Source organism: Dermacentor variabilis, chromosome 10 (assembly GCF_050947875.1).
Source record: "Dermacentor variabilis isolate Ectoservices chromosome 10, ASM5094787v1, whole genome shotgun sequence".
NCBI lineage: Eukaryota > Metazoa > Arthropoda > Arachnida > Ixodida > Ixodidae > Dermacentor > Dermacentor variabilis.
In genome coordinates, this window is record NC_134577.1 from 25967098 (window position 1) to 25993711 (window position 26614).

Below are 26614 nucleotides of genomic sequence, written 5' to 3' on the forward strand. Positions count from 1 at the left end.
TATTATAGGCTGATGTTCTTTCCGCTATAATTTATTTGCGCAAATTAGTTCCTTAATGAAATAACTTAGTGTGTGTAAGCGGGCATTTGCAGGGGGAGTGATAAATGGGCAGAAGTTTAGCTTCACAAGGATTGATACTATTATAGGCTGATGTTTGCTTCTGCTATAAGTTATTTTCAGAAATTCGTTTGAGAAAATCTAGTAAGTTAGAGTGTGTAAGTGGGCATTTGGGGGGGGGGGGGGGCAAGGAGAGATGTGGATGTGTGGAATTTGAGCTTCACATAGAGCTATACTGTAAGAGGCTGATGTTTTCTACCATTTTAAATTATTTGCGCAGATTCCTTCATTAATCAAGAAAGTGTCTCTTAGCGTGCATTTGCAGGGGCAGTGACTGATAGATCCAATTTGAGCGTGACATGGATCTGAGCTAACACTACTGAGCATAGGTTCTAACATATTAATATAGGCTGCTGTTTTTTCCGCTATAATTTTTTTTCGCAACTTCGTTTTTAATCAAGTAATCAAGCAAGTTTGTGTCTGTAAACGGGCATTTGCAGGATCAGTAATGGATAGATCGAATTTGAGCGTGACTTAGATCTCAGCTTACACCAATGTGGGCAGTTTCTAACATACTATTATAGGCTGATGTTTTTTCCACTATAATATATTTGCGGAAATTAATTTATTAATCAAGTGAGTTTGTCTGTAAGCGGGAGATTTGCTGAGGAAGTGTTGGATGCGTCAAATTTGAGCATCACATAAAACTGAGCCAACACGACTTAGCTGAGGTTCTAACATGCTATATGCTCATGCGTTTTCCGCAATATGTAATTTGCGCAAAACCGCTTCATAATCATGTATTTATTGCCTTTGTGCGGGCGTTCAAGCGGTGGGATGGATGCATCAATTTTCAGCTTCAGAGAAAAATAGGTTAGCACGATTACGCAGAGGTTCTATGGGTTATAAACTGATGTTCTTTCCTCGAACAGAAATTTGTGCATATTCGTTTAATATTAACGGATGTCAGTGTAAGCATACGGGCTTTTGAAGGGGGAGTGATAGATGCGTCGAAGTTGAGGTTTTCAGGGATTTGGGTCAGACAACGTGGCTGACGTTCTGTCGGGCTCTATATTTTTTTTCCGAAATTAGTCATTTTTGCAAATTTATATAATAGTCATGTAATTTAGTAACTGCGTACGTGTGTTTGCGGAAGGAGTGATGGATACGTCGAGATTCAGCTTATAATGGAGGTGATTTACCACAAATGAGCTGGTTGCAGTTTTCCGCGACAACTATAATTTCTTGAAATTCGCTTAATAGTCGTGCAGTTAGCTGTGCAGCGGGAGTGAAATATGTGTGAAATTTGAGCTTTATATATAAGTAATTCCGACAGCGCAGACGTTCTATCGGGCTATAGACATACGTTCTTTCCGCGATGACGTACTGCGCATATTCGTTTAATATTGGTGCAAGTTTGTATACGCGCATTTGCAGGGGTTGTGATGGATGGTTCGAATTTAAGCTTTACGGTGAAGTGAGTTAACACGACGTTGCTGAGGTTCTGACATGCTGTAGGCTGGTGTTTCTTCTGCGAATTGATTTATCTATCATTTACGTGTCTGGACACGTGCATTTGTAGGGGGCGTGATGGATGCGTTGAGCTTGAGCGTTACAGAGAACTGAGTTAGCACGACGTAGCGTAGGTTCTAACGGGCTAAATGCTTGTATTTTGCTCTATAAGTAATTTGCGCAAATGAGTTTAATGACCGTATAAGTTAGTTTCTATATAGGTGCATTTGGTGCCAGCGATATTAATAATGCTCATGTACTGTCTACATAAATGTTACCGCAATTAAAAGAAAGGGGATGGCGGAATCTGAGAACAAGTTCGAGTTTGATGGTGTCTAGGCTAGCAACCCAGTGTCTCGTATCACGAAATATTTTTCCCGTTCCTGTCACATACGCAAACCACGTTTTCTTTTGTTTGCTTTCGTCCATCGCTGCCGAGAACGGCCGGCACGACATGGACCCGGTCGTGTTGTGCAATCATCTGCTGCCCGAGGAAGATGCCGGGTTTTGCGGCTTCGTCACCAGGTGAAGCGTGGGAGGCAGCACCGGGGGCATCTATACGAGTCAGGGCAACAAGGTGAGCTCATCGAGCAGTTTTCTTGCGTCGTAATTTTTCCAATACCTCTCGCTCTGCACGGTGAATTGCCTGTAAAATTATTTCGGTAGCTCTATATTCGAGCAGCGCAGTGTCACAAGGTCGACTGCGGTGTGCAAGGATACTGCAAAGGCCGTTATGCATAATTTTTTTTAAATTCATCCTTTTTAATGTATTTTGTCGTTGCGTCCCGCTATCACTCGCTTTTCTTTTCTAGCTAGAATGCTATAGTTGGCACTGATCAATCAGTTCTAAACGTGCGAAAAAACTGCTTATCGGCTCCTATTCGATCATTTGTGCTTTTAATAAGCTTTACTTTGAAACTTGCATTATAATCACAGAAATTTCGGTATTGTTTCGAGTATACTGGATGTGAAGACCTCTTTATATTCATGGAGAGATCGGTAGTTCCTCGTTCGAGAACTATTCGAAAAGTATTCGATATTCAATTCGTTTCGCTTTTGACACTATTCGATTTGTATTTGATTCAGTTTTGTCATATTGCACTCACACACCCTCAGCAAAATTCATATACAAGCAAACTAGCTAATGTGAGGAATTGCGGTGGGTGTTATGATGGTCCTCAAAGGATAGGAGGCGCCCAGCGTGCTCGTTCAAAGTTGGTGGAAAAAGTCCTTGTGACTGGTGCGCGATTTGCTTTCAGTGGCGGTGGTTTTTAGAGGCACATAATTTAATAGCGGGAAGCAATGTAGGCGTTCTGTTTAGTCAGAGGGCTTCTGAAAGTCGGACAAAGTATGCCCCTGTAGGAGAAGTACTGAAGCAGGTCCCGTCGCTTGCGGTGGTACAACGTGCAGCCAGTCGATGTGATCGCCACTGGAGTAAGGGAGAAGGAAGATAGCTGCTATGAATCCCATTCAGATAGAAAAGTCTGATGACATGGAGGCTTTTTGTAAAGCTGGTGGAACGTGATTTGGTCGTTTAATCACCGCCGCAGCCTCATCTGCGTCTGTGATCCAGTGAGGTGGTCAGCTTTCCTTGCATATTCGCCAACACGGTTGGCGGCATATTACCACAATTTCCCGAATTCGAGATTCACAAAGGACTGCGATAAAGCAATCGAGCTTAGGCTCTAACATAGCTGATGTTTTTTTTTTCGCTGTAAGTTATTTGCGCAAAATCCTTTATGAATAAAGTTAGTGTGTGTAAGCATTTGCAGTGGGAGTGATGGATGGGTCGAACTTGATCTTCACATAGAACTATACTATTGTAGGCTGGCGTTTTTGTCCGCTACAATTTATTTGCGCAAGTTCCTTTATCAATCAAGTAAGCATCTGTGAACATGCTTTGCGGGGGGATTCATGAATGGGGGGAGTTTGTGCTTCACATAGAACTATACTATTATAGGCTGAGGATTTCTCCCATTATAACTTATTTACTGAAATTCGTCATAAATCAAGTAAGTTAGTGTCTCTAAGCGGGTATTTGCACGGGGAGCGATGGCTGGGTCTAATTTGAGCCCCACATAACACTGAGCTAACACGACTGAGCTGAGGTTCTTACATACTCGTCTAAGCTAATGTATTTTTGTTTCGCTATAGGTTATTTACGCAAACTTGTTTATGAATCAAGTTAGTGTCTCTAACGAGTTGCAGGGGGAGTCATGAATGGATCGAATTTGTGCTTCACATATAACTATACTATTGTGGGCAGGTGTTTTTGTCCGCTATAAGTTATTTGCGCAGATTCGTTTATTATTCAAGTAAGTATCTGTAAACGTGCATTTACAGGGGAAGTGATGGATGGGTGGTATTTGAGCTTCACATAGAACTATACTATTATAGGCTGATGTTCTTCCCCAAATTATTGCGTAAATCCGTTTATTAGTCAGTTAAGCTAGCATCTGTAAACGTGCTTTGCAGGGGCAGTGATGGATGGGTGGAATTTGAGCTTCACATAGAACTATACTATTTTAGGCTGATGTTCTTTCTCCTATAATTTACGTGCGCAAATTTGTTTATGAATCATTTAGGCTAGTGTCTGTAAACACGCTTTGCAGGGGCAGTGATGGAGGGGTGGAAATTGAGCTTCACATGGAACTATACTATTATAGGCTGATGTTCTTTCCCTTATAACTTGCGCAAATTTGTTTATTAATCAGTTAAGCTAGTATCTGTAACCATGCTTTGCAGGGGTAAGTGATGGATAGGTGGAATTTGAGCTTCACATAGAACTATACTATTATAAGCTGATGTTCTTTCCCCTATAATTTACTTGCGCAAATTAGTTTATTAAGCAGTTAAGCTAGTATCTGTAAACATGTTTGCAGGGGCAGTGATGAATGGGTGGTATTTGAGCTTCACATAGAACTATACTATTATAGGCTGATGTTCTTTCCCTTTAATTTACTTGCGGAAATTCGTTTATTAAGCAAGAAAGCTAGTATCTGTAAACGAGCTTTGCATAGGCAGTGGTTAATGGCTGGAACTTGAGCTTCACAGGGAACTATACTATTACAGGCTGATGTTCTTTCCCCTATAATTTACTTGCGTAACTTCGTTTATTCATCAGTTAAGCTAGTCTCTGTAACCATGTTTGCAGGGGTAGTGATGGATGGGTGGAATTTGAGCTTCACATGGAACTATACTATTATAGGCTGATGTTCTTTCCCCTATAATTTACTTGCGCAAATTCGTTTAATAATCAGTTAAGCTAGTATCTGTAAACATGCTGTGCAGGGAGTGATGAATGGGTGGTATTTGAGCTTCACATGGAACTATACTATTATAGGCTGATGTTCTGTCCCCTATAATTTACTTGCGCAAATTCGTTTATTAATCAGTTAAGCTAGTTTATGTAAACATGCTCGTGCTTTGCAGAGGCTGTGATGGATGGGTGGAATTTGAGCTTCACATGTAACTATACCATTATAGGCTGATGTTCTTTCCCCTATAAGTTACATGCGCAGATTGGTTTATTAATCAGTTAATCTAGTATCTGTAAACATGCTTTGCAGGGGCAGTGATGCATGGGTGGAACTTGAGCTTCACATAGAAATATACTATTATAAGCTGATGTTCTTTCCCTTTAATTTACTTGCGGAAATTCGTTTATTAAGCAAAAAAAGCTAGTATCTGTAAACGAGCTTTGCATAGGCAGTGGTGGATGGCTGGAACTTGAGCTTCACATGGAACTATACTATTACAGGCTGATGTTCTTTCCCCTATAATTTACTTGCGTAACTTCGTTTATTAATCAGTTAAGCTAGTATCTGTAAACACGCTTTGCAGGGGAAGTGATGAATAGGTGGTATTTGAGCTTCACATGAAACTATACCATTATAGGCTGATGTTCTTTCCCCTATAAGTTACATGCGCAGATTGGTTTATTAATCAGTCAAGCTAGTATCTGTAAACATGCTTGGCAGCGGCAGTGATGGATGGGTGGAATTTGAGCTTCACATAGAACTATACTATTATAAGCTGATGTTCTTTTCCTTATAATTTACTTGCGCTAATTTGTTTATGAATCATTTAATCTAGTAGCTGTAAACACGCTTTGCAGGGGCAGTGATGGAGGGGTGGAAATTGAGCTTCACATAGAACTATACTATTATAAGCTGATGTTCTTCCCCCTATAATTTACTTGCGCAAATTCGTTTATTAATCAGTTAAGCTAGTATCTGTAAACATGTTTGCAGGGGTAGTGATGGATGTGTAGAATTTGAGATTGACACAGAAATATACTATTGTAGGCTGATGTTTTTGTCCGTTATAAGTTGTCTGCGTAAATTTGTTTTTTAATCAAGTAAGTTATTGTCCGTAATCGTGCATTTGAGGGTTGAGTGACGGATGGGTGGAACTTGAGCCTCATATTAAAGTGTACTATTATAAGCTGAGGTTTTTGTACGCAATAATGACGCGAAATAAGTTTGCACGTGTTGTCACGGGACCCTTAAGGCGAGAACGACGAAGTTCGTGGTTGCGCGCGGTCTCTCCGAGGACCAGCCATCGCTAAAGGCAGACGTTTCTTCCCAATCTGTCGGTGGTCAACTGTTTTAGTTGCAATAGCTGGGTGACAATATGTTATTTGTAGAAATTCGTTAATAATCAAGTTAGTATCTATAAACGCGCATTTCTAGGGAGAGTGATGGATGGGTTGAATGTGAGCTTCACATAGAATTGAGCTAACACGACTGAGCTGAGGTTCTAACACACTATCATAGGCTGATGTTTTTTCGACGATAAGATATTTGCGCAAATTCGTTTAATAATCAAGTAAGTTAGTGTCTGTAAGCGTGCATTTGCAGGAGCAGTGAGGGGTGGGCGAAATTTGAGCTTCACATACAACTGAGTTAACAGGATTGAGCTGAGATTCTAACATACTATTAGAGGCTGATGTTTTTTCCGCAATATGTAATTTGCGCAAATTCCCTTAGTAATCATGCATTTATTGTCTATGTACGTGCATTGAGGTGAAGTGATGGATGTGTCAAATTTCAGGTTGAGAGAAAAGTGAGTTAGCACGACTGCGCAAGGGTTCTATGGGGCTATAGACTTACGTTCTTTCCGCGAATATAAATTTGTGCATATTCGTTTAATGTTAATGTATATTAGTGTCTGCATACGGCCTTTTGCATGCGGAGTGGTGGATGTGTCGAATTTGACCCTTTCAGAGATTTTGTTTCAGACGACATGGCTGAGGTTCTAACTGGCTCTAGTTTACGTTTTTTTCCCAAGAAAAGTAATTTGCGGAAATTTAGCTTATCGGCATGTAATTTAGTAACTGCGTGCGTTTGTTTGGAGGGGGAGTGATGGATAACATGAATTGGCTGAGAACGCCCTTTTCCGCGACAACAAATGTCTTCAAATTCGCCTAATAATCGTGTAGTTAGCGTCTGTGTATGTGCATTTGCAGAGGGAGTGATTGATGTGTGCAATTTCAGCTTTACAGATAAGTTAACATGACAGCGCAGACGTTCTGTCGGGCTGTAGACTGCCGTGGTTTCCGTGATGGCGTACTTGCGCATATTCTTTTGATATTGATGCAAGTTTGTGTACGTGCATGTGCAGGGGTAGTGTTCGATGGATCGAATTTAAGCTTTACAGTGGAGTTAACGCGACGTCGCTGCGGTTTTGGCATGCTACAGGCTGATATTTCTTCTTCGATAAGTAATTTGCGCAAATTGATTTATCATTCATGTGTCTGCACACGTGTAGTTGTAAGGGGCGTGATGGATGCGTTGAGTTTGAGTGTTACGGAGAACTGAGTTAGCACGACGTAGCGTAGGTTTTAACTGGCTGAATGCTTGTTTTTTTTTGCTTTGTAAGTAATTTGCGTAAATGAGTTTAATAACTATGTAAGTTAGTATCTATATACGTGCATTTGTGCCACCGATGGCAATACTTCTGTTGTAGAGTCCATGTAATTGCTGTCGCAATTAAAAGAAAGGAGATGACGGAACCTGAGAACAAGCTTGAGTTTGATGGTGACCAGGCTAGCAACCCAGTGTCTCATATCATGAAACATTTTTCCCCGTTCCTGTCACATACGCAAACCACGTTTTCTTTTGTTTGCTTTCGTTCATCACTGCCGTTATCGGCCGTCACGACATGGACCCGGTCGTGTTGTGCACCTATCTGTCGGGCAAAGGCGACGCCGGGGTTTCGTGCTTCGTCACCAGGTCAAGAGGCACCACTTGGGGCAGCTGTGCGAGTCAGAACAACAAGGTGAGCTCCTCGAACACATTTGTTGCGTCGAAATCTTTCCAATACCTCTCGCTTTGCACGGCAAATTGCCTGTAAAATTAGTTCGGAACCTCTATACTCGAGCAGCCCAGCTTCACAAGGTCGACCGCGTAGGTCGACTGCAAAGTCTGTTACGCATCATTTTTTAACTTTAGCCTCTTTAATGGATCTTGTCGTTTATTCCCTCTTTCACTCGCTTTTTTTTCCTGGCTTGAGTGCTATAGTTCGCACTCATCAACGAATCCTGAGCATGCGAATAAACTGCTTATTTGCTCCGATTCGATCATTTGTGCTTTTAATAAGCGTCACTTCGAAACTTGCATTATAATCACTGAAATTTCAATGTTTCGAGAATTTTGGGATGTGAAGAATGCTTTATATTAATAGAGAGAACGGCAGTTTTTCGTTCGAGAACTACTCGAAAATTATTCCATATTCAATTCGTTTCGCTTTTGACACTTTTCGATTCGTATTTAATACAGTTTTGTAGTATTGCTACTCACACACCGTGAGATTGAAATACAAGCAAAATATTGAATGAGAAGAATTACGGTGGGTGTTATGTTCATCCTCAAAGGATAGGAGGCGCCCAGCGTGCTCGTTCAACGTTCGTGCAAAGACTCCTTGTGACTGGTGCGCCATTTGCTTTTAGTGGCGGTGGTTTTCGGAGGCATATATTTTAATAGCGGGAAGCAACGTAGGCGTACTGTTGTAGTCAGAGGGGTTCTTGAAAGACGGACAAGGTATGTCCCTGTAGGAGAAGTACTGAAGGAGGTCCCGTCACTTGCCCTGGTACACCATGCGACGTGTCGATGTGATCGCCACTGGATTAAGGGAGAAGGAAGATAACTGCTATGAATCCCATTCAGATAGAAAAGTCTGATGACATGGAGGCTTTTTGTAAAGCTGGTGCAACGTGATTTGGCCGTTTAATCACAGCCGCAGCCTCATCTGCGTCTGTGATCCAGTGAGGTGGTCAGCTTTCTTTGCATATTCGGCAACACAGTTGGCGGCATATTACCACAATCTCCCGATATCGCGTGTAGGGGATTGTCCACACGGCTGTATACTGCAAACGACGATCTATCTCGTGTCATAATGAAGATCTCATTGGTGAGTGGATGAGTGGATGGTCATGATGACGATGCTACTCGTGGCGGTCCGCCATCGGACATAGTGGATGAGGAAGAAGCTGAGGAGGATGTACATGCCAGAGACGGGCTTGTCAAGCAATATAATATCTGCATTAAGAAGTAAAAAGTTCCTGCATGAACGTTATAAATATCACTGCAGTTGTTAAATGTGTTGTGAGCAGCGGACATTATCAGTAGGCAGCATTGCTTCCCAGACTGGAAAAGCAAAGCCTAATGTTGTGGCAAGTGCTCTGAGCAGTGGCCACAGCATATACGAGTATATGCTGCATATAAGATTATATTAGAACACACGGTGCCCGTGAATGACAACGAATGTGCAGTAGCGTTGACAGCTTTGCCCAGAGCTCGTGGGATTGTCTTCCATGGAGTTCGCTTGAATAGTGCCCATTGTACAGTGAATAGGTAGGTTGCATATACTGCCCACAGGCGTCGCACCTCTCGTATTGCAGGGGCAAGGGGCCCAGAACCTTCATACTGGTTATTCTATAGAACACTAATGGACGATACGTTTATTTAAACAAACGTGTCGAGGAATGAAGGGCAGGAAATTGCGGCCGACTGCGCTGTAACGTCGGTGCAACTGTTTAGCGCAGCCAATGAATCATGAGCTCAGGAAGACACGAAGGCTGATATCCCCGCTATGGCGTCCGCGTCCCTCCCAGGTCCACCTGGCTCCTGGAGCAGCAAGGTGAACAGCATCCGTTGCGGCACGCTCATGTCAGGCCACATGTGCCAGGCGAGCGACCTAGGCGACGCAGTGCTTCAGCTTCGCCGGTGGCATGAACAGCCCGCCGAACATGATGTCTACGCGCAGCGGGCTACTCCACGTTTGACGTCGGTTGGCAGGGATGTTCGACAGGGCGCAACCTTCATGTTCTGCATGTCAAAGTGCAAATACACATAACGAGTCATCAGCTAGAACTTAATATTTGATATAAGGAATCACGAAAAAAGTTGCTCTAAACTTTTTCGAAGCTATGAACGCTTATAGCGATTATCATATGTATAACAATTGTGTTGTAGTGTCAGGTGGTGGTTTGGTAGGACGAGGTTCGACTGTAATTTACGACCACATTATTTGTGGCCGGGATCATACTGTATAACGTTGCTGTATCGATCATACACCGACATTGTTGCCATTGTTCTACTGCACAGAGTCTACTAAAACATTCCAAAACCTGTTAAAACCCATCAATAATTTCTTTGAATATAATAAAAGCTGTTATATTAGCATGTATGCTATAGCATACATGCCAATAGTGCACTTTTAGTGCACATTTGACTTGCTTCATCATATTCAATACAATAAAACCCAGTTATTGCAAAGTTGGAAGGGGAAGAAATTACTTCCTTAAATCCATTACTACGTCATATCGATTGTTACGTGTACTGCACTACGAATCTCCTGGGTATTTGAAGGGGAATTTGACCAACTTTGTTATATCCATCATTTCGTTATGCCCCGTTTCGTCATAACACAGTTTTGCTAATTCCTTATACCTCTGCAGCAGAACCCCCATTCATTGTATTGAGGTTCAAAGGTGTATGCTGAGCTCCTAACTAGCACATTTTCACTTGTTGTGCATGCTACTACCGTCAAACTGATCGTGTTCATCATCGTATTTTTATGTCCACTGGGCAGGGCGACTGCCTCTTCGGATGATCTCCGATTAGCCCTGTCTTGCGCTAGCTAATTCCAGCATGCGCATGCAAATTTCCTAATGTCATCATTCCACCTAATTTTCTGCCGTCCTCTACTGCGCTTCTCTACCCTGGAACTCATTCTGTAACTCTAATATTCCAGCTGTAATTTTTTTCTCAGATTGCCAACTAGAATGTTGGCTGTCCCTTTTTGCTCTCTGATTCACACCGCTCTCTTGCTGTGCCTTAACGTTGCGCCTAAGATATTCCGTTCCATCGCTTTGCGCGGTCCTTAACTTCTTCTCGAGCTTCCTTGTTAACCTTCAAGTTTCTGCCTCACGTGTTAGCACCCGTACAATTCAGTGATTCTGCATATTTTCTTATATTTAACGACAGTGGTAAGCTCCCAGTAAGTATTTGATAATGCATACCATATACACTACAACCCACTTTTATTTTTGTGTAAGTTTCCTTCCCACGGCAAGGCTCACCTGTCAATAACTGACCTGGATAAACGGAACCCAGTGCAGACTCTAAAAAAATAAATTATGTGGTTTTACGTGCCAAAACCACTTTATGATTATGAGACACACCGTAGTGCAGGACTCCGGAAATTTTGACCACCTGGGGTTCTTTAACGTGCACCTAAATCTAAGTACACGGGTGTTTTCGCATTTCGCCCCCATCGAAATGCGGCCGCCGTGGCCGGGATTCGATCCCGCGACCTCGTGCTCAGCAGCCCAACACCATAGCCACTGAGCAACCACGGCGGGTCTAAAACTATCATCCAGGCGTGAAACAGCCAGTGGTTAGAAATCATCGTGAGGGACGATCACACCGGATGTGTACGCGTATATGGCCGAAAGCGTTTCTGCCTTCGTACCAAGCTCAGTATCTGATGATGTACAGAATAGGAGGTCAACGTTTCACGTCTTCATCTATTTCAACGCGCTTCTCACATACACGTGCGATGTCTTTTCTTTTTTCGTTCGTGCCGAGCACGACCAGCACGAGATCGACGTGGTCGTGCCGTGCTTACGTCAGTCGGGTAAAGACGATGCTGGCCTTTGGTGCGTCGTGGGAGGCAGCGCTACGCGGGTGGCCAGACTGTACGAACTGCTCAGAAAGGTGAGCGCATGGAAATATATAAATAATATCTTGCATCGTAATCTTTCCATTGCCTTTCGCAGTGCCAGTTGCCTATAACACAATTTCACGGCTAACTCGAGTACGCCAATGCTTCTGTAATTATGATCAACGATAGCTTTTTTTGCAGTTTTGTGGGTGCGGCTTCAATGGCTACATGTGTAATTGCAGAATGCCAGCAGTGAAATGACTTTCGTCTACCTGCTTCGCTTTCCCGCCTTAAAATATCTGGTAAAATTAGCCCTTATCCAGACAATAAGGCGTCGCTCATAATCTCCGAGTTCATTTCGTCTACTAAAGGCATATGTAAAGTACAGCAAAAGTAAACACCTCCGGTTTTCCGGGAACTTCCCTGATAAGCGATAACGCAAGCCCATTCCGCGTAAATCTGCCACCCACGCTTGCCATTGGCCAATATATTCAATAAAGCCGCACATTTTCGATCAAGAAAAATAATGAAGATTACATGACTGCAGTAAATTGGGTCCCAGAGTCGTTTTCAGTTAGACTCGGAAGTCGCTTACCCGCCTACTCAATACTGATGGCATTCTAAGAGATAACGACACAAGGCAAAGCCTTAACATGACAATATTACAGTTGCACTCTTGCGCGTTACAATTGTACCTTTTAGTTGTTGCGCTTAGTATTCCTTAACTTCAACGTGTTTGTGGTATGTTTATCTGTCTGTTGTTTTTTATCCGTATCTAACCTGTTCCACGCTTACTTGTGTCACGGGGTAGTCCTAGGTCTGATGGGTAGAACATCGGGTAGAGAGCTGCGGTGCCAACTTGGATAACTGGCTATGTGACGGTATGTGACACACCTCAATGAACTTCTTTCGTGCTATTTTGTGTCACTGTGTACATGCCCCTCATCACTAAACCTATTTTACAGCAACTTTGCTCACTGTAAAGGCACTGAAAAGTACGTTTAGATGGGGACGATATGCATTCGCGATAACCGTGCATTGGGTGCACAGTTATTAACCCCAGGTGGTCAAAATGAATTCGAACCCCCCCCCCCCCCCTACGGCGTACCTCACAATCATATGGTTGTTTCCGCACGAAAACGCCGAGGCTTCAATTTGTTTTATGTGCCGCTGCGTGCGTGCTGCCATTCAATCAATATGCTTAAGGCCAAACTTCGGTAACTTGGTATGTACCCCTGTGTAGACGCCGCATTACAATGATTCTCTTTCACACTTTCTTGGGTCATTGGGCTGTTCTATAGCAGCCCGTTGTCATGCTGCCTCCCTGCGGACCTGGTGGCCAGGCCTTCCAGCATGATGGTGTCTGGCAGCCCGCCCTGATGACCTTTTGCAAGCTGTTTGAGCAGCCTGGTGTCTTGATGCCCATCCTGTGGATCTACTGACCTAGCGACATGGTACCTCGGTGTCCGCCTTGCGGACCTGGTGTCCAGCTATTCTAGATGCGTGATGTCCTGCTGTGCACCCTGTAGACCTGGTAGCCAGCTGCTCTTGTCGCCTCCTCAGCTGCTAATCATAAGATCACTGGTGCATGAAGGAATCACTGGTAGCAAATCTTTTTCCCCATCACAGTTTGTTTCGTAAACTGGGATACACAGCGCAAAAACCGACACAAGGACGAAGCAGGAACACGGCACGAGTGCTCGTCCCGTGTTCCTGCTTCGTCCTTGTGTCGGTTTTTGCGCTAGGTATCCCAGTTTACGAGTGAACTACCAACACGCCCAAACTTCTTCCGTGCTACAGTTTATCAAAGAGACAAGATGAGCGACTTGTTTAACGAACGCAAAACGAACGTCTGTGTTAACTTCGTTCTTTTTGCCCTGTCTGATATTTGCGATTACTTTGTCTTTAAATATTGGATTCGCTGCAATAGCGGGTGATTTAGCCGGAAAGATGTCCCTGGTTTACTTCGCGTCGGTTGCCATTATGCCACTGACTGTGCACTTGGTTTCGCGAATAAGTGCTCACATGCTGTCGTGAATAGCTTTAGCCATTAACGCGTTGATGCAACTCACGCCGCGTTTTTGCAGACACCACGAACTGGAAGAAACAATGATCGCTGCTCTTTTATGTCGGAGATCTCCGGGGCTTTTGGTTCGAGCAACGCGGCGACGAAGTGTCGGGCGAAGTTCCTCTTCCTGGAAGACGAGGTAATCCCAATTCTCCCGACTGTTTTGAATTAGTTTCGCTTTATCAATTTTTGGTGTGTCAACCACACTAAGTACCTCCCACTGCTTTTTGTTGTGACCGCTCTCTATTTTGTGCTCGGGAAGTTGGCGTCCATGTGTGGGTTGACAAAAGCCCTACATGTATTGTTCAAGGCAGCACGCCCTTCAATTTGTTGCCGCGCAGTTTAAAGAAATACTCTGTTCGTTCCTTGTCACAAAACAGAATTCAAAACTTGGCGGTACAGTATTCTAGAAATACTGCAGCCAGCTTTACATTTGCTAATGTTTCACTTTGTTTTTGAATGTTTCTCTCGTGGCACCATAAGTGGCGAATAATGTTGACCACATGCAGATCGTATATTCTATTCGAGGCGAAGCTTCCTTTAATAGACGTTACAATGGCGATCCACACAATTGTTTGATTGGATATGAAGTATGCAATGCTATTGTACAGCCTTTCCTCGATATCTCATGACACGTACACCTTTTCTCGCCAAACTGGAATTAAACAGACATTTGTCTGAGACACTGCAGCTATAGGTGATGGACATGGAAGTCAATTTTCAGAGCTTGTGTCAGAATGGCGGGAAAGTATTGTAAATGTAGTCGTTACAACAAACAATTTGTGTCCTTTTCTTCGTGATGCGCGCTGCACTCTGACTGCCGCATACAGCGCCGTAGTATGCCAGGTTGCCTGTTGTAATGTAAACAAGTTCATTAACGATCCCACCTGGTGGATATTTGACCTGTGTGACATGGGCGATGTTTCTTGAAGAGGTGCATACTACTTCCAAACAAATTTCAAAGTGGTATTAACTGACCAAATTGGATAACTGAAGTTAAATAATTATGTTAGCATATATGTCCTATTTGTGGAATTTAATCAGTGGAAGTAATGAAGTATGAAGTAACTTCAGTTTAGTGTGAACGCGAGTGGTTAGTCCTAGTCTTAAGAAATATCTGTGGTGAAATGCAATGATTGTCTGGTTGAAACTTGTAAACAGTCCGTTTTATGCAGTGTTTACAGTGTCAACTGGAGCACCAGTTCATTTAACAACAGATTGCTAAGCAACGAAGTTTCGCTCAAATATTGCTTATTCCAGTTAAGCTCGAATCTCTCATTTTAAACTGTGTACTAAAGTTCACCAACCTGACTAATGGCAATCCCAACATTATCAACAAAACTTCACAACTTAAAAGTCAGGAAGTGAAGTATTGGTAATGAGTTAACATCCCTTTTAAATTTGTATTGCAAGTATTGTCCACCTATGAAATAATCTAAGCTGATTTGGTAAAATTGAGACCTCAAGGGACCTTTAATTATGCTTCTATTAAAATAGACGATCCTATATATCCAAACAGGTTTCTCAGATACCTTTAATTCTACAGATTTAAGGCCTAAAATATCAGTACGAGTGCTTAACAAAATGAAGTTTTGTTTCCTTGCATATCATTTTCCATATTAAAAGACACAGCAGCGCCTTCACTAAATCTTAAATAAATGACCAGCACGTTAACAAGCCAACTTAGCTTAGATGTGGTGTAAGCGATATGACGCCGGGCAGGTGGTTTCAATGTCAAAGCGGACACGTACTCAGATTTAAAGAACTGGTTGTTGCAGAAGTGTCGAGTTTGAACAGAACTTTCTGATGACTACTAAGCGATCACCCTTAAGAAGGATGGAGTAGGTGAAACTTGAATAATTTCAATGTGAAAAGTAAATGTCCACAAATTCCATTGCAGAGTACGTATGTTAAAGGCAGATCATGTAAGAGCAAAAAGAGAGCTCTTCAATATATATGGTTGGCTTGGAAATGGTTGTACGTACAAAACTCTAGGAGACCGCAGGCATGGACCATAGTTTTATGGAAGTCGGACTCCGATATTCTAAGTGCACTGTTGCATTAGAACGACAGCAAGCTGATATAGTTGGTAAGGATTCATAAGCAAAAAAGGCGTAAGGCGTGCAGACAAGGCATTCGTGTGCAGATACGGCGTTCATGTTGTCCACTTCTTTGCACTGTTGCATTGGATCCTAAAGAAACATTTAAAGAAATTTTCAATACCCAATTCTCGTATTGCTTAATTTGTTTCGGCACAGTATTACATGCAACTTGGATTCAAAATTTGGGCTTCATGCACTTGCACAATATAAACATGTACTTGAAAAACTAGAGGAGTATAGCTGAAATGGTTATTGTCCTTGACTTTAATAGCACTTGTATTTCCAAACTGTGATGAGTCTATGGTAGGTTAAGGTGGTTGCCGGAGTGGTCTGATGGCACAATAATGCACACATTAATAACACACTAATAACACATTATAATAGATGGAATTAATAACTTCATTGCCTCACTTCACCATGTCTTCACTTTTATCTGCATATCGGAGACTTGGCTTTCCGATTCCGACAACAACATGAGCGATTTTCCATCTTATCAACCCAAGTATTGTCATCGTCCAACTAACAGTCATGTTGGCGCTGCCATTTTTGTTTCACAAGCTGTCACCTACGCTCGCAGATTTGATCTAGCAGTTAACGTGAATTATTGTGAGTCAGTGTGGACAGCAGTCGACCGGTCATTCCTTAATAACAATAAGAACTTGATCCTTGGTTGCATTTATCGCTCACCGTCATCTTCCCTTAACGATTTCTTGCTTTCTCTTGATGCAGTATTGTCCAAGCTAGCTTTTGAAAATAAGAATGTCGTGATTGTAGGTGATATTAATATTAACTTACTTGACACATAAGCTACCTCGTACGCAACTTACACAGATTGTTTTGCTGGATTCAGTTTTGAATCACTCATTGACTGCCCAACTAGGGTAGCCTCTCGTGGGAGCAGTACGTTTATTGATCCCGTGTTATCTAACATATCACCATCGCCTTGCTCCCGGGTTATTAACACTGACATAACCGATCATTTTCCTGTTTTTCTTACATTTAGCAATGAAATACAAGAGAACGATAATAGCTACTTTACTTCCGTATTTAGTGCAGATACCTTTATTGAAGCCATCAGTCAAACTGATTGGTCGCCAATTTATTCTATGTCTGATCCCGAAGAAGCACTAAACAAATTCTGCACTTTATTTTTACTGGCCGTTTCGAGTAACACACGCACTGTAAAATGTGGGAAAAAGTATAAATATCCGCGCAACCCATGGATGACGGACGGTCTTCTAGAAAGTTTAAGAAAGAAGGAAAACATGTACAAGAAAACTAAACGTCAGCCCTTTAATACTAGACTAGCTAGGCGCTATAGTAGGTACTGTAAATTACTGAATGTTTTACTTAAACAGGCGAAAAATAAGTAATACGAAAATAAATTTTATCAGAATAAGGATGACCCCAAAAAGCAATGGCCGTTACTGAACTCTTTTCTTAACAAATGGTCTGTTGATGCCTCTATAACCAAAATAAATTACAATGGTCTCACTCTTTCTGAGCCCAGCGAAATTGCTAATGCTTTTTCGGACTACTTTTCTTCTGTTTACGCTAATAACAACGTACATGCGCAGTTGCATAATGCTTTGAGACGTACGACACAATCATTCTTCTTGTTACCAGCTACACCAAATGAAGTGTGCTCCACGATTGCTAACCTTAAAAATACAGGGCCTGGCTTAGACAATATTTTTGTCAGGCATTTAAAACTGGTTGCGCATTTAGTTTGCGACACGCTCTGTAATATTATCAACCTTATGTTCAAAGAAGGTGCATTCCCTTCATTTAAAAAAAAAATTCCAAGATTATTCCCGTTTTTAAAGAAAGGCGACAAACACACAGTTAATAATTACCGACCAATTGCAATTATTTCTTGCCTTAGTAAACTCATTGAGAAATTATTTGTTAAATGTCTTAATAACTACTTAACAAAGTTTAAATTGCTAAAGAACAATCAATTTGGTTTCCGCCCAGGAAGTTCCACCAATCTAGCTGTTCTATCTCTAATTGACTACATAAAAAAATGTATTGATTCGGGAAACTTAGTCGGATCTGTATTTTTAGACTTCAGTAAAGCTTATGACACAGTTAACCATCAAGTCCTGTTTAATAAACTTGATGGTATAACCGGTCCTGTGCTAACATTCTTAAAAATTATTTACTTGACCGGCCATACACAGTACATGCAGCAAATACTTTCTCAGTAACAAAATGTATTAACCAAGGTGTACCACAATGATCAGTTCTGGGCCCTTTGCTTTTCCTTTGATATATTAATGATCTTCCGGATTCTCTTAACTCCACCAACTACGTTCATTGCATTTTATACGCAGATGACACAACCACATCTTCATCTGACAAATATGTTAGTACTCTTACTTCTAAGTTAAATATTGCATCAAGTAAGATTATAAAATGGTGTAGCAACAATTACTTAGTTCTTAATCATTTAAAAACTAAATTTATGTTATTCAAAAGTGCTCAAAGGGCCTTAACTTCTAATCCTGAAGTAAAGCTTGGAATTCATTCAATTCCCGTTAGCACCGATGTCACTTTTCTTGGCATACATCTTGACCCTAACCTTACATTTTGCTCTCACTTCCAACATCTCAAGCGCAAGACTGCGTTTGGTATACGTGCATTAATCAAAGCTCGCCTTTTTTTTTCTCGTGAGGCTCTGCTAGCGTTGTATTATGCGTTCATTCATAGTCACATTAATTACGGCATTGTTTCATGGGGCAACACGTATGCTTGTCACTTATCATCAATTCAACATATCCAAAATCAGTCAATACGCATTATCACTTCTAGCTCCATGCAATCCAATGCCTCTTTGTTACTTCGCGCGTATAATATCTTGCCTATTAATAATTTGTTCCAGTTTAACACACTCGTCTTACTCCACAAGTTGCTTCATAATAACCTTACGTTTCCATTCATTGCAGTTGACCTTTTGCAGAATAAAAATATAACCAGATTTGCGGCTAACATGGTTCATACCAATTACGGCAAAAAAAAAAAATATCTTCCTTCGCTGCAATTTCTCTTTGGAATTAATTACCATGAACCATAAAATCCTGTACTTCTCTTCCAATTTTTAAACATCCCCTTAAGCATAATTTCCTGCGATAACTTAACTAAGATCTGGCGGTGTACCTTTGACTTTTATCTCGCATGACATTTCTTGTATTTCATCCATGCTTTCTTCCGACTTTCTTTTATAACGTGCTTTTTCGTATTTGATTGTAAATGACATGTATAATGATGTATTTAATCTGTAGATGTTGTTTATAATACGCTAATTTGCTGACTGTCGATATCACCATCAATGTTGTTATTAACCGAGGATCCCACTACAGTTCTTTCACTTTGGGACCCTCGTCTGTATATTTGTCATGTAATTACTTCTTTTTTTTTTGGAACCAATAAATCTGAATCTGAATCTGAAGTGTCCTAGGTGACTAAAAGTATTAACAATCTTTGTCACCCTTGTGCTGACGCACGCCAGCAGCAACCAAACATCTTTCTCACACAAAAAGCTTTCGACAATCCTTTATAGATTTTTTATAGAAGATAATTTAATATGTTCAGGAAGGCAGGCTTTACGGAAAGGTTAACGAGGGTTCTCATAAAGATCAGAGAGCAGAAGATCATAGAAAGATTGTGATTATGAAAGCGTGCACTGATAACCACAGGGCCAGCAGCTGTCCAAAGAACCCCGCCCTGGAGACGTTCATGGGCACATTGCCATGAAGATCCGGGTGGGAAAGCGTCCCTTGCCGGCGCCTCAACACATTTCTCGGCTCGCTGGCTGGACTCGAACACCGCCTCTGGTGGCATGTTGTCCAGCGTCACAAGGTCGACTGCGGTGTGTAAGGTATAGCGTAAAATTCTTTATGCATCATTGTTTTACTTTAGCCTCTTTAATGTGTCTTGTGCTTTCTTTCCGCTTTCCTTCCCTTTTTGTTGTGCTAGACTGCTATCTTCCCCACTTATCTAAGAGTCCTGAGTATGATAATAAACTGCCTATGTGACCTTGTTGCTTTATTTGTGCTTTTAATAAACTGCAATTCGAAACATGCAATCTGTTCACACAAATTTAGTAATGGCGTGAATATATTGCGATGTCAAGACTACTACATATTAATGCTGAAAACGGAAGTTTTCATCGTTAATATAGAACTGTTCATAAAGTTCTCTATTATTAGTTTTATTATTATAATATTAGGTATCTATTAATAATTATTTATTATTCATAGAGAATTATTCGTAATGTATTCTATATTAAATTACTTTCAACTCTGACGCTATTCGATTAGTATTTGATTCGGGTTTGAAAATCATTACTCACACACTCCTATTGAAAGTTAAATACAGGCAAAATAGTGAATGAGAAAGATGAAAGCTGATGTTATGATTGTCCCCAAAATATAGGAGGCACCTATTGTGCTCTTTAAAATCACGTTCAACGACTGCCTGTGACCTGGTGTGCCATTAGCTTTCAGTGGCACTAGTTTTGATAGGCATATATTTTAATAGCCAGGAAGCAACGTAGGCTCATGTTGTTGTCGGAGGGGTTCTAGAAAGCCGGACAAGGATAGTCAATGTAGTAAAACTACGGCAGTAAACCACGTTGCTTGCCGTGGTACACCATGCGACCCCTCAACATAATGCCTCTGGAGAGAAGAAAGAGAAGGTACTGATGTAGAACTGGACACTTCTTTATTTATACACGCGATTAGATGCAAATTAGGTGAACACTTAGTACCCATCCAAATATTCTTGGCTGCTTGCGTCACGGAACTACAGTTCGCAATTAGTACTGGTTGTAATACTACACGCAATGTAAATATACTGTTTGCCTTGCGTGTGCTGCAAGACAAGCCTAAAATGACGTCTACGAGAAAACTTTGCTGGCAAACATGACATGACAAACAAAAGTAATAGTGACATTGAGCGAAGACTTCGTATTTACACGAGATCTGGCGCATCGAGGTAACAAAAGCAGATCGAGTCACTGACTATCCATACTCGGGTATCCGCTGTTCTGCGAGAGATTAGTTAACAGACAGAGAAGGCTAATGACATGAAGTCTTTCTATAAAAGTCGTCCAACTGCATATAATTGCTTTATTCGTTGCCGCAGCCTGTGATGCACTCAACTTTCTTTGCCCATTCACCAGCACAGTTGGCAGTATATTACCTCACTCTCCCGTTATCGCACACTCCAGACATTCAACACGGCTTACTGCACACGGCGACCTACCTCGTGTCATCATGGTAAAGATATCATAGGTGGGTTGGTGGATGGTCATGATGACGATTCGCGTCCTGGCGGCCTGTCGCACATACTTGATGAGCATGAAGCCTAGGATGTTCAAGACAGAAATCGGCTGTTCTAGCAATACCATATCTGCATTAACAAACGAAACGTGGCTGCTTGACCGATATAAACATCACTGAAGTTAAATGTGTTATTAGCAGCAGGCTTCATCAGTAGGTAACATTGCGCCCAGAAATGCAATGCATAAGGCTGTGGAAAGTGCTTTTAGCAGTTAGGAGTAGACGACAACATATGGTGCCATTTAATCTCATTGAATGCCACATACATTTTCGCCCAAAGGTCGGAGGTTTGCCTCGCATCGAGTCATGTCGTATGGAGTGCAGCGGATAGCTGGTTTGCATAGACTGCCCAAAGGCGTCGCACCTATTGCCTGGTATGGTAGGGGCAAGGTGGTTTCACATGTTTCATGCTGGTTATGCTATAGAACACTAATGACGACTGCAGAAGTTTATGACACTCATGTGAAAGACAAACCTAAGGCGACGCTATTTTGCACTTCCCTTTATGTGGACCCATGCTATAGTATTTGTCAGTTTATAGTAACCCTGTGGTAATCGATTTTTTATTGAAATAAAGGAATGAACGGTACGAAATTACTCCTGATTGCAGTTTAACGTGGCTGTAACTGTTTAACCTGGTCAAATAGTCAATAAACTCAGAAAGACGAGTATATGTCATTCTCACTGTCGCCTCTGCATTATCCCAGGTCGACCTGACTTCCGTAGCAGCGAGGTGAATAACATCCCTTGCAGTACGCTTATGTCGGGCCACATGTGCCATTTGCGAGCAACGTAGGCGACACAGTGCTCCAGCCTTGCCGGTGACATGAACACTCTGTTGTCATCGTGCAGCCGGCTGCTCCACTTTAGATGTTGGTTGGCCAGGATGTCCAGCAGGGTCGAACCTTCTTACCCTGCATCCTGAAGTGCAAAAATATATTGTTTATGTGTCTCGGCCACTCATATTTGCAGATATGTATCTTTTGCTACCTTTTGACAATATTTTATGCCAGCGATGCGCCGTTTCCAGGATATTTGAAGCTAACAATTAACGATCTCTGGATGTAGATGTGGATGCAAACAAATGCACCACTTTGGTTAATCCGACACGCAAGGCTGCGCGCTAAGACTTATTGGAAATGCAAAATGCCTTAAGTATGTACAAAAGTGATACAAAGAGCGAGTTTCAAGTGCGGAAATCAGCGACAACAAACTCCAAGGCAGCCGCGTTCGCGGACAGAGCTCGGTGCGCCTTTAATGGCCGCACTGCTGGCACAACCGAGCGCTCAGGCTTGCTCATCCAGTGGTCGGTGGGTGCAACGCAGCTTCCAGGTACGGCATTGCTAAAACAAAGATGCCAGCCGCGATCGACGAAACGCGTAATCGACGCACATTCAACATGGGTGCAGGTGCACAAATCAACGGGTTTAAGCCCCGGCTCCCTTCCAAAAAGTTTCCAGCGGCATGGAACAGAGTGCAGCCCATAAAACTGAGAAAGGTGGATTAGTAACGAAAGAATGATGTAAACTGCTTTTCTTTCGTAGGCTGGACATTCTCGGTCGAATCATGAGCATGGGAATAATTTGCTAATAGCGAGCTTAATAAAGCACAATTGGGGGCAGCATCAGCGCAAATCCAAACGAGAACAATCCTGAAATTATTCAAACATTGTTCCGTTTCCAAGTTCACCTGCATTTGTAAATGTGTTTTTCATAAGAGTCCGAAACGTACACTAGGTACTACTAATCCATGTGTAAAACTGACTGCGTAGTAATTAGATTCCATAATTACCTTAACAGGCATGGCAATCGGTTATATTGTGTCTCGGTTTCTATTTATGCTGATGGTGCAATGATTCAGATGTGAAGCGTTGCACAGTAGTAAAAATTGGGTCTTCATGCTAATTTTATGGATTTATTGCACTGGCTAGGAAACGTTTCATTGAACTAGCTTGATGTGTGTCTTGTGATTGGAGCAGACAACAAGCACTCGTCTCTGTATCACAATTTACATACTGTGCCGATTCATTACTTGTACTCATGCTTTTGACACACTTCGGCTGCCTTGACAAAGCACAAGTATACCATTGACAGGGAAATATATGAAATATTTCGAGTTGTCCGTTAATAAGTCGGGCAATAAAATGGCCTGTCTTTCCATGCTAGAATTGTCCGGCGTGGAGCACGTGGGTTGCAGCGTTCGAAGGTTTTTATAATGTCTAGTCTAGTTGATACGCACTGTTCTATTTGCATCCTTGCTTGACGATGAGCATTCTGATTATAATTATTTTTTTTTCGTAGACAGCCTAGGGGACGTTCTTGCTTATTTTTCGCGTGTTGTGATGCGTTGTGGTTTGAGTATCACTTGGCTTTTTACCGCCCATTGTGTATTATGTTATCTTTTTTCTGTACCTTTCACCATACCTTCTCATTAACAATGTAATGGCCCCTTACACATCACTCCGATGAGGAGCCTGTAAGGTACTGTAAATAAATAAATAAATATAGAAAGAAAGGAAAGACGAGAAATAAATTCGTCAATTATACTGAGGTTAGATGCGACTTTAGCTGCGCTAGGAAGCGGGGTCCGTAAATTTCTTCTCGCTCTCCGCAGCACCGACTGTCAGTCGAGCAGTATGCAAATTGCTGATAATTGAGGAAAACGCGAAGCAAGAATTTATTTCTGCCTGAAGGAGTTTCCAGCCCTCTCCATTTTTCTTTTCTTTTTTGTTACAGTTCCAGAGCAGCGTGGCTCACCGGAAGTGGCGATGATGGCGAACATATCCACACCACGAACTTCGGAGAATCCCTCGATTTGGAGCAACCTGATGCGCGGGCCACCGAACAGTCGCTGAACCAGTCTGGAGAGGTTCAGCTCGAACGCCAGGACTCGAACCTGCGTCACAGCAGCCACATTCACTGTCACGACGACGTGGCCATTCGCACCGTTGCTGAAAATTACGACAAACGCGTGGCTCCGCACACAAAAATAAAGTTTGAAAACACCGCTGACCAGAAGCCCAGAAGAGGACGACTACGACGATGACGACGACGTGTAACGCCCATGACGTGCAAGATCGCTCACACTTCACGCACCACGGCTCGAACTAATAAGTGTCTGCGGGGTAGGTCCTGACTAGGCTGAGCAGAGTTTGGGGTGGGTCATCGAAGTAGAGCACCGATAACAGGGCGGCTTACAGAGTTATACAGTGGGTAGAGGGAGAGGAACGACAAGGAGTGGAATGTTGGTGGAATGCATGATAATCTGAACGGAAAACCACGTACGACTGCAAAGCTTGGCGATGTTCACAGCAGCGCATGCTATTCGCCTGCTGTGTTTTTTGCAAACCCACCAAGGTGGTTCAGGACCATTTTAAACCTGTGATACATAACGCACCTTCTGTATACTGCGCCGTTTGCGGCTTCTAAATTCAAATTTGTGCAGGTAAAACGTTATAAGCTATATTCGTGGAAGCCAAGTTTCGGTTTTGAATAGCTCAGGAATGTAATTACCAACTACAGCGCTAATTATCTTTACTCACAAATTCTACTATCTTTAGTACAAATTTGCACTACATAGCGTGAAACCAAAGTTCGACGAATGTAGAACAGTTTTTGAGAATTGCAGGTTTAAGTACTCCCAAGTACTGTTCGTTTCAGTGGTTGGTGCTTTGAACAGCAAACTCGTCAAAGTAGGTATCTGAAAGCACCAGCCATGGACAACGAAGCCTGGAGTGAGACACGTGACTTCCACTGCAGTATTTACAGTGAGTCTTCACATGGCACAGGATGGGTACGTTAGAGAAAATGAGGGATGCCTTATGAGCGTGCTGCTCCCAACTGGCGTATGTGCAATAGCCGTGTAACAGTCAGTCAGTCAATCAAACATGCTTCTCTTGCAGGAAGTACACAAAATTTCCCTGCGGGAGGCAGACTAAAGGCGAGAAAGCCTGACGAGGTCTTGGCCCCCTGAAGGTTCAGCCACTCGAATGCACGAATTGCATTGCATGTACTTTCGGGCTGTCTTGTGGTTTTATCGCGTGCTTTTCTTTTGGGTGCTCCACCCTCTTGGTAAGAACAGGTGTGCGTGGTGATTAGCCCAACGCTTTGTTAATGCTGTTTGAAGTTTCTGCCTCTAGAATCGCTGCTTCTTTCCCTCGTGCAGCTACAGTCTTTATGCTCTTACGGACGCTCTTCACGATTTACGAGTCACCGCTAAGACGTTCTGAAAGTGTTTAGATTTCCGTGCCATTGTTGATTTCGACGTACGTGACGCAAAATCACATCCATAACGTATTTTCGTACTCACTGCGTCGTGTGCGCATGTGCACTGCATAAACTAAAGGGTGAGAAGATTCGTTTGCTTATAGGCGGCCTCCTCTTCACTTTATGTGTGTGCGTGTGTCCAAACGATATATTTAAGAGCTTGGAAATAAAATTTCGTTGAATGAAGGCCGTGCGTGTCCATTCTCACTTCGTTTTCCTCACGAATAGTATCTCATACGAAGGACCCGTTCACTACCTACAAAATAGCACGTTCATATTTACGTTGCCGTGTGGAGTTTTCTTTAAGCGTGGACAAAATGGCACCAGCCAAGCGGAGAGGGCAAACAAATGAATTGTTCTGTCAAAGGGATACCTGTTCTAACACCTTATCACCGAACATGGCAGCATGTCACAGCACTTCAATGTAGGAACACTTGCACCCTTTGGTGTGTATATTTTCCACACAATAATAATCATCATCGGCCTTGGTTGCGTTTCCTTTTCTTGAAAACGCTGCGCTCGTTACTTTCCAGTCCAGAACGCTCTGGCAGGCTGACAACGCGCATGCAGTTCGTAACTTGCAAGTACTGGGCTCGCAGCGCTAAAGAAAACAAATGCGGGAAATACAAATGATGGTAATTCTTGTGTGGCAAACATACACCGCAATAGGTGCAACTGTTTGTGGAGTGTGCCAAACCGGATCACAAATTGCAACATAATTCAAGCGTGTATAATGGTTCGGCTGCATGCCAGGCACGGCGCTATTACTCTCAGCCACTGCAATGTGGACGCAGAGTCTAGCATCGCAGCGCAGCCAACGTGACTGACCGCGGCCGGTGCGCATGAGCGGGTGCCAGCACGCGGATAGAGCACGCGTTATCTCGTCGGCAGAACGGACTATGTGAGCGTAGGCCGCGACAGCGGCCCAGCTGGCCAAGCTACTGGTCGACAAATAAACAGGGTTCGATGTGCCGTTCCGGTAGCCGAGCGGCTTGAGTGTTGAACTCGTATCCTTCAGGACGGTGGTTCGATTCCCGCTGCCTGCATCGCTGAAAAAAAAAAGCAGCGATGCGGATGCCGGGGCTCGAAGTGCCA

At 42.6% G+C, this 26614-nt stretch overlaps 1 protein-coding gene across 5 annotated transcripts; it reads left to right on the top strand.

Annotated features, from left to right (window-relative positions):
* Positions 1-251: 251 nt before the first annotated feature.
* On the top strand, positions 252-26364 carry LOC142560193 (uncharacterized). 5 transcript variants are annotated; one of them, XM_075672106.1, is made up of 5 exons: positions 252-2146; positions 7775-7851; positions 19608-19789; positions 21962-21987; positions 23990-26364. In XM_075672106.1, exons 1-5 carry the CDS (start codon positions 2067-2069, stop codon positions 24297-24299), a joined length of 675 nt encoding a protein of 224 aa, XP_075528221.1. In that variant the 5' UTR covers positions 252-2066; the 3' UTR covers positions 24300-26364. The 5 variants fall into 5 exon arrangements, with proteins under 5 accessions (XP_075528221.1, XP_075528225.1, XP_075528222.1 ...); XM_075672107.1 differs by lacking the exons at positions 252-2146; positions 7775-7851; positions 21962-21987 and adding exons at positions 11274-11792; positions 13041-13193; positions 13827-13946; XM_075672109.1 differs by lacking the exons at positions 252-2146; positions 7775-7851; positions 21962-21987 and adding exons at positions 11274-11792; positions 13044-13193; positions 13827-13946.
* Positions 26365-26614: the final 250 nt, after the last annotated feature.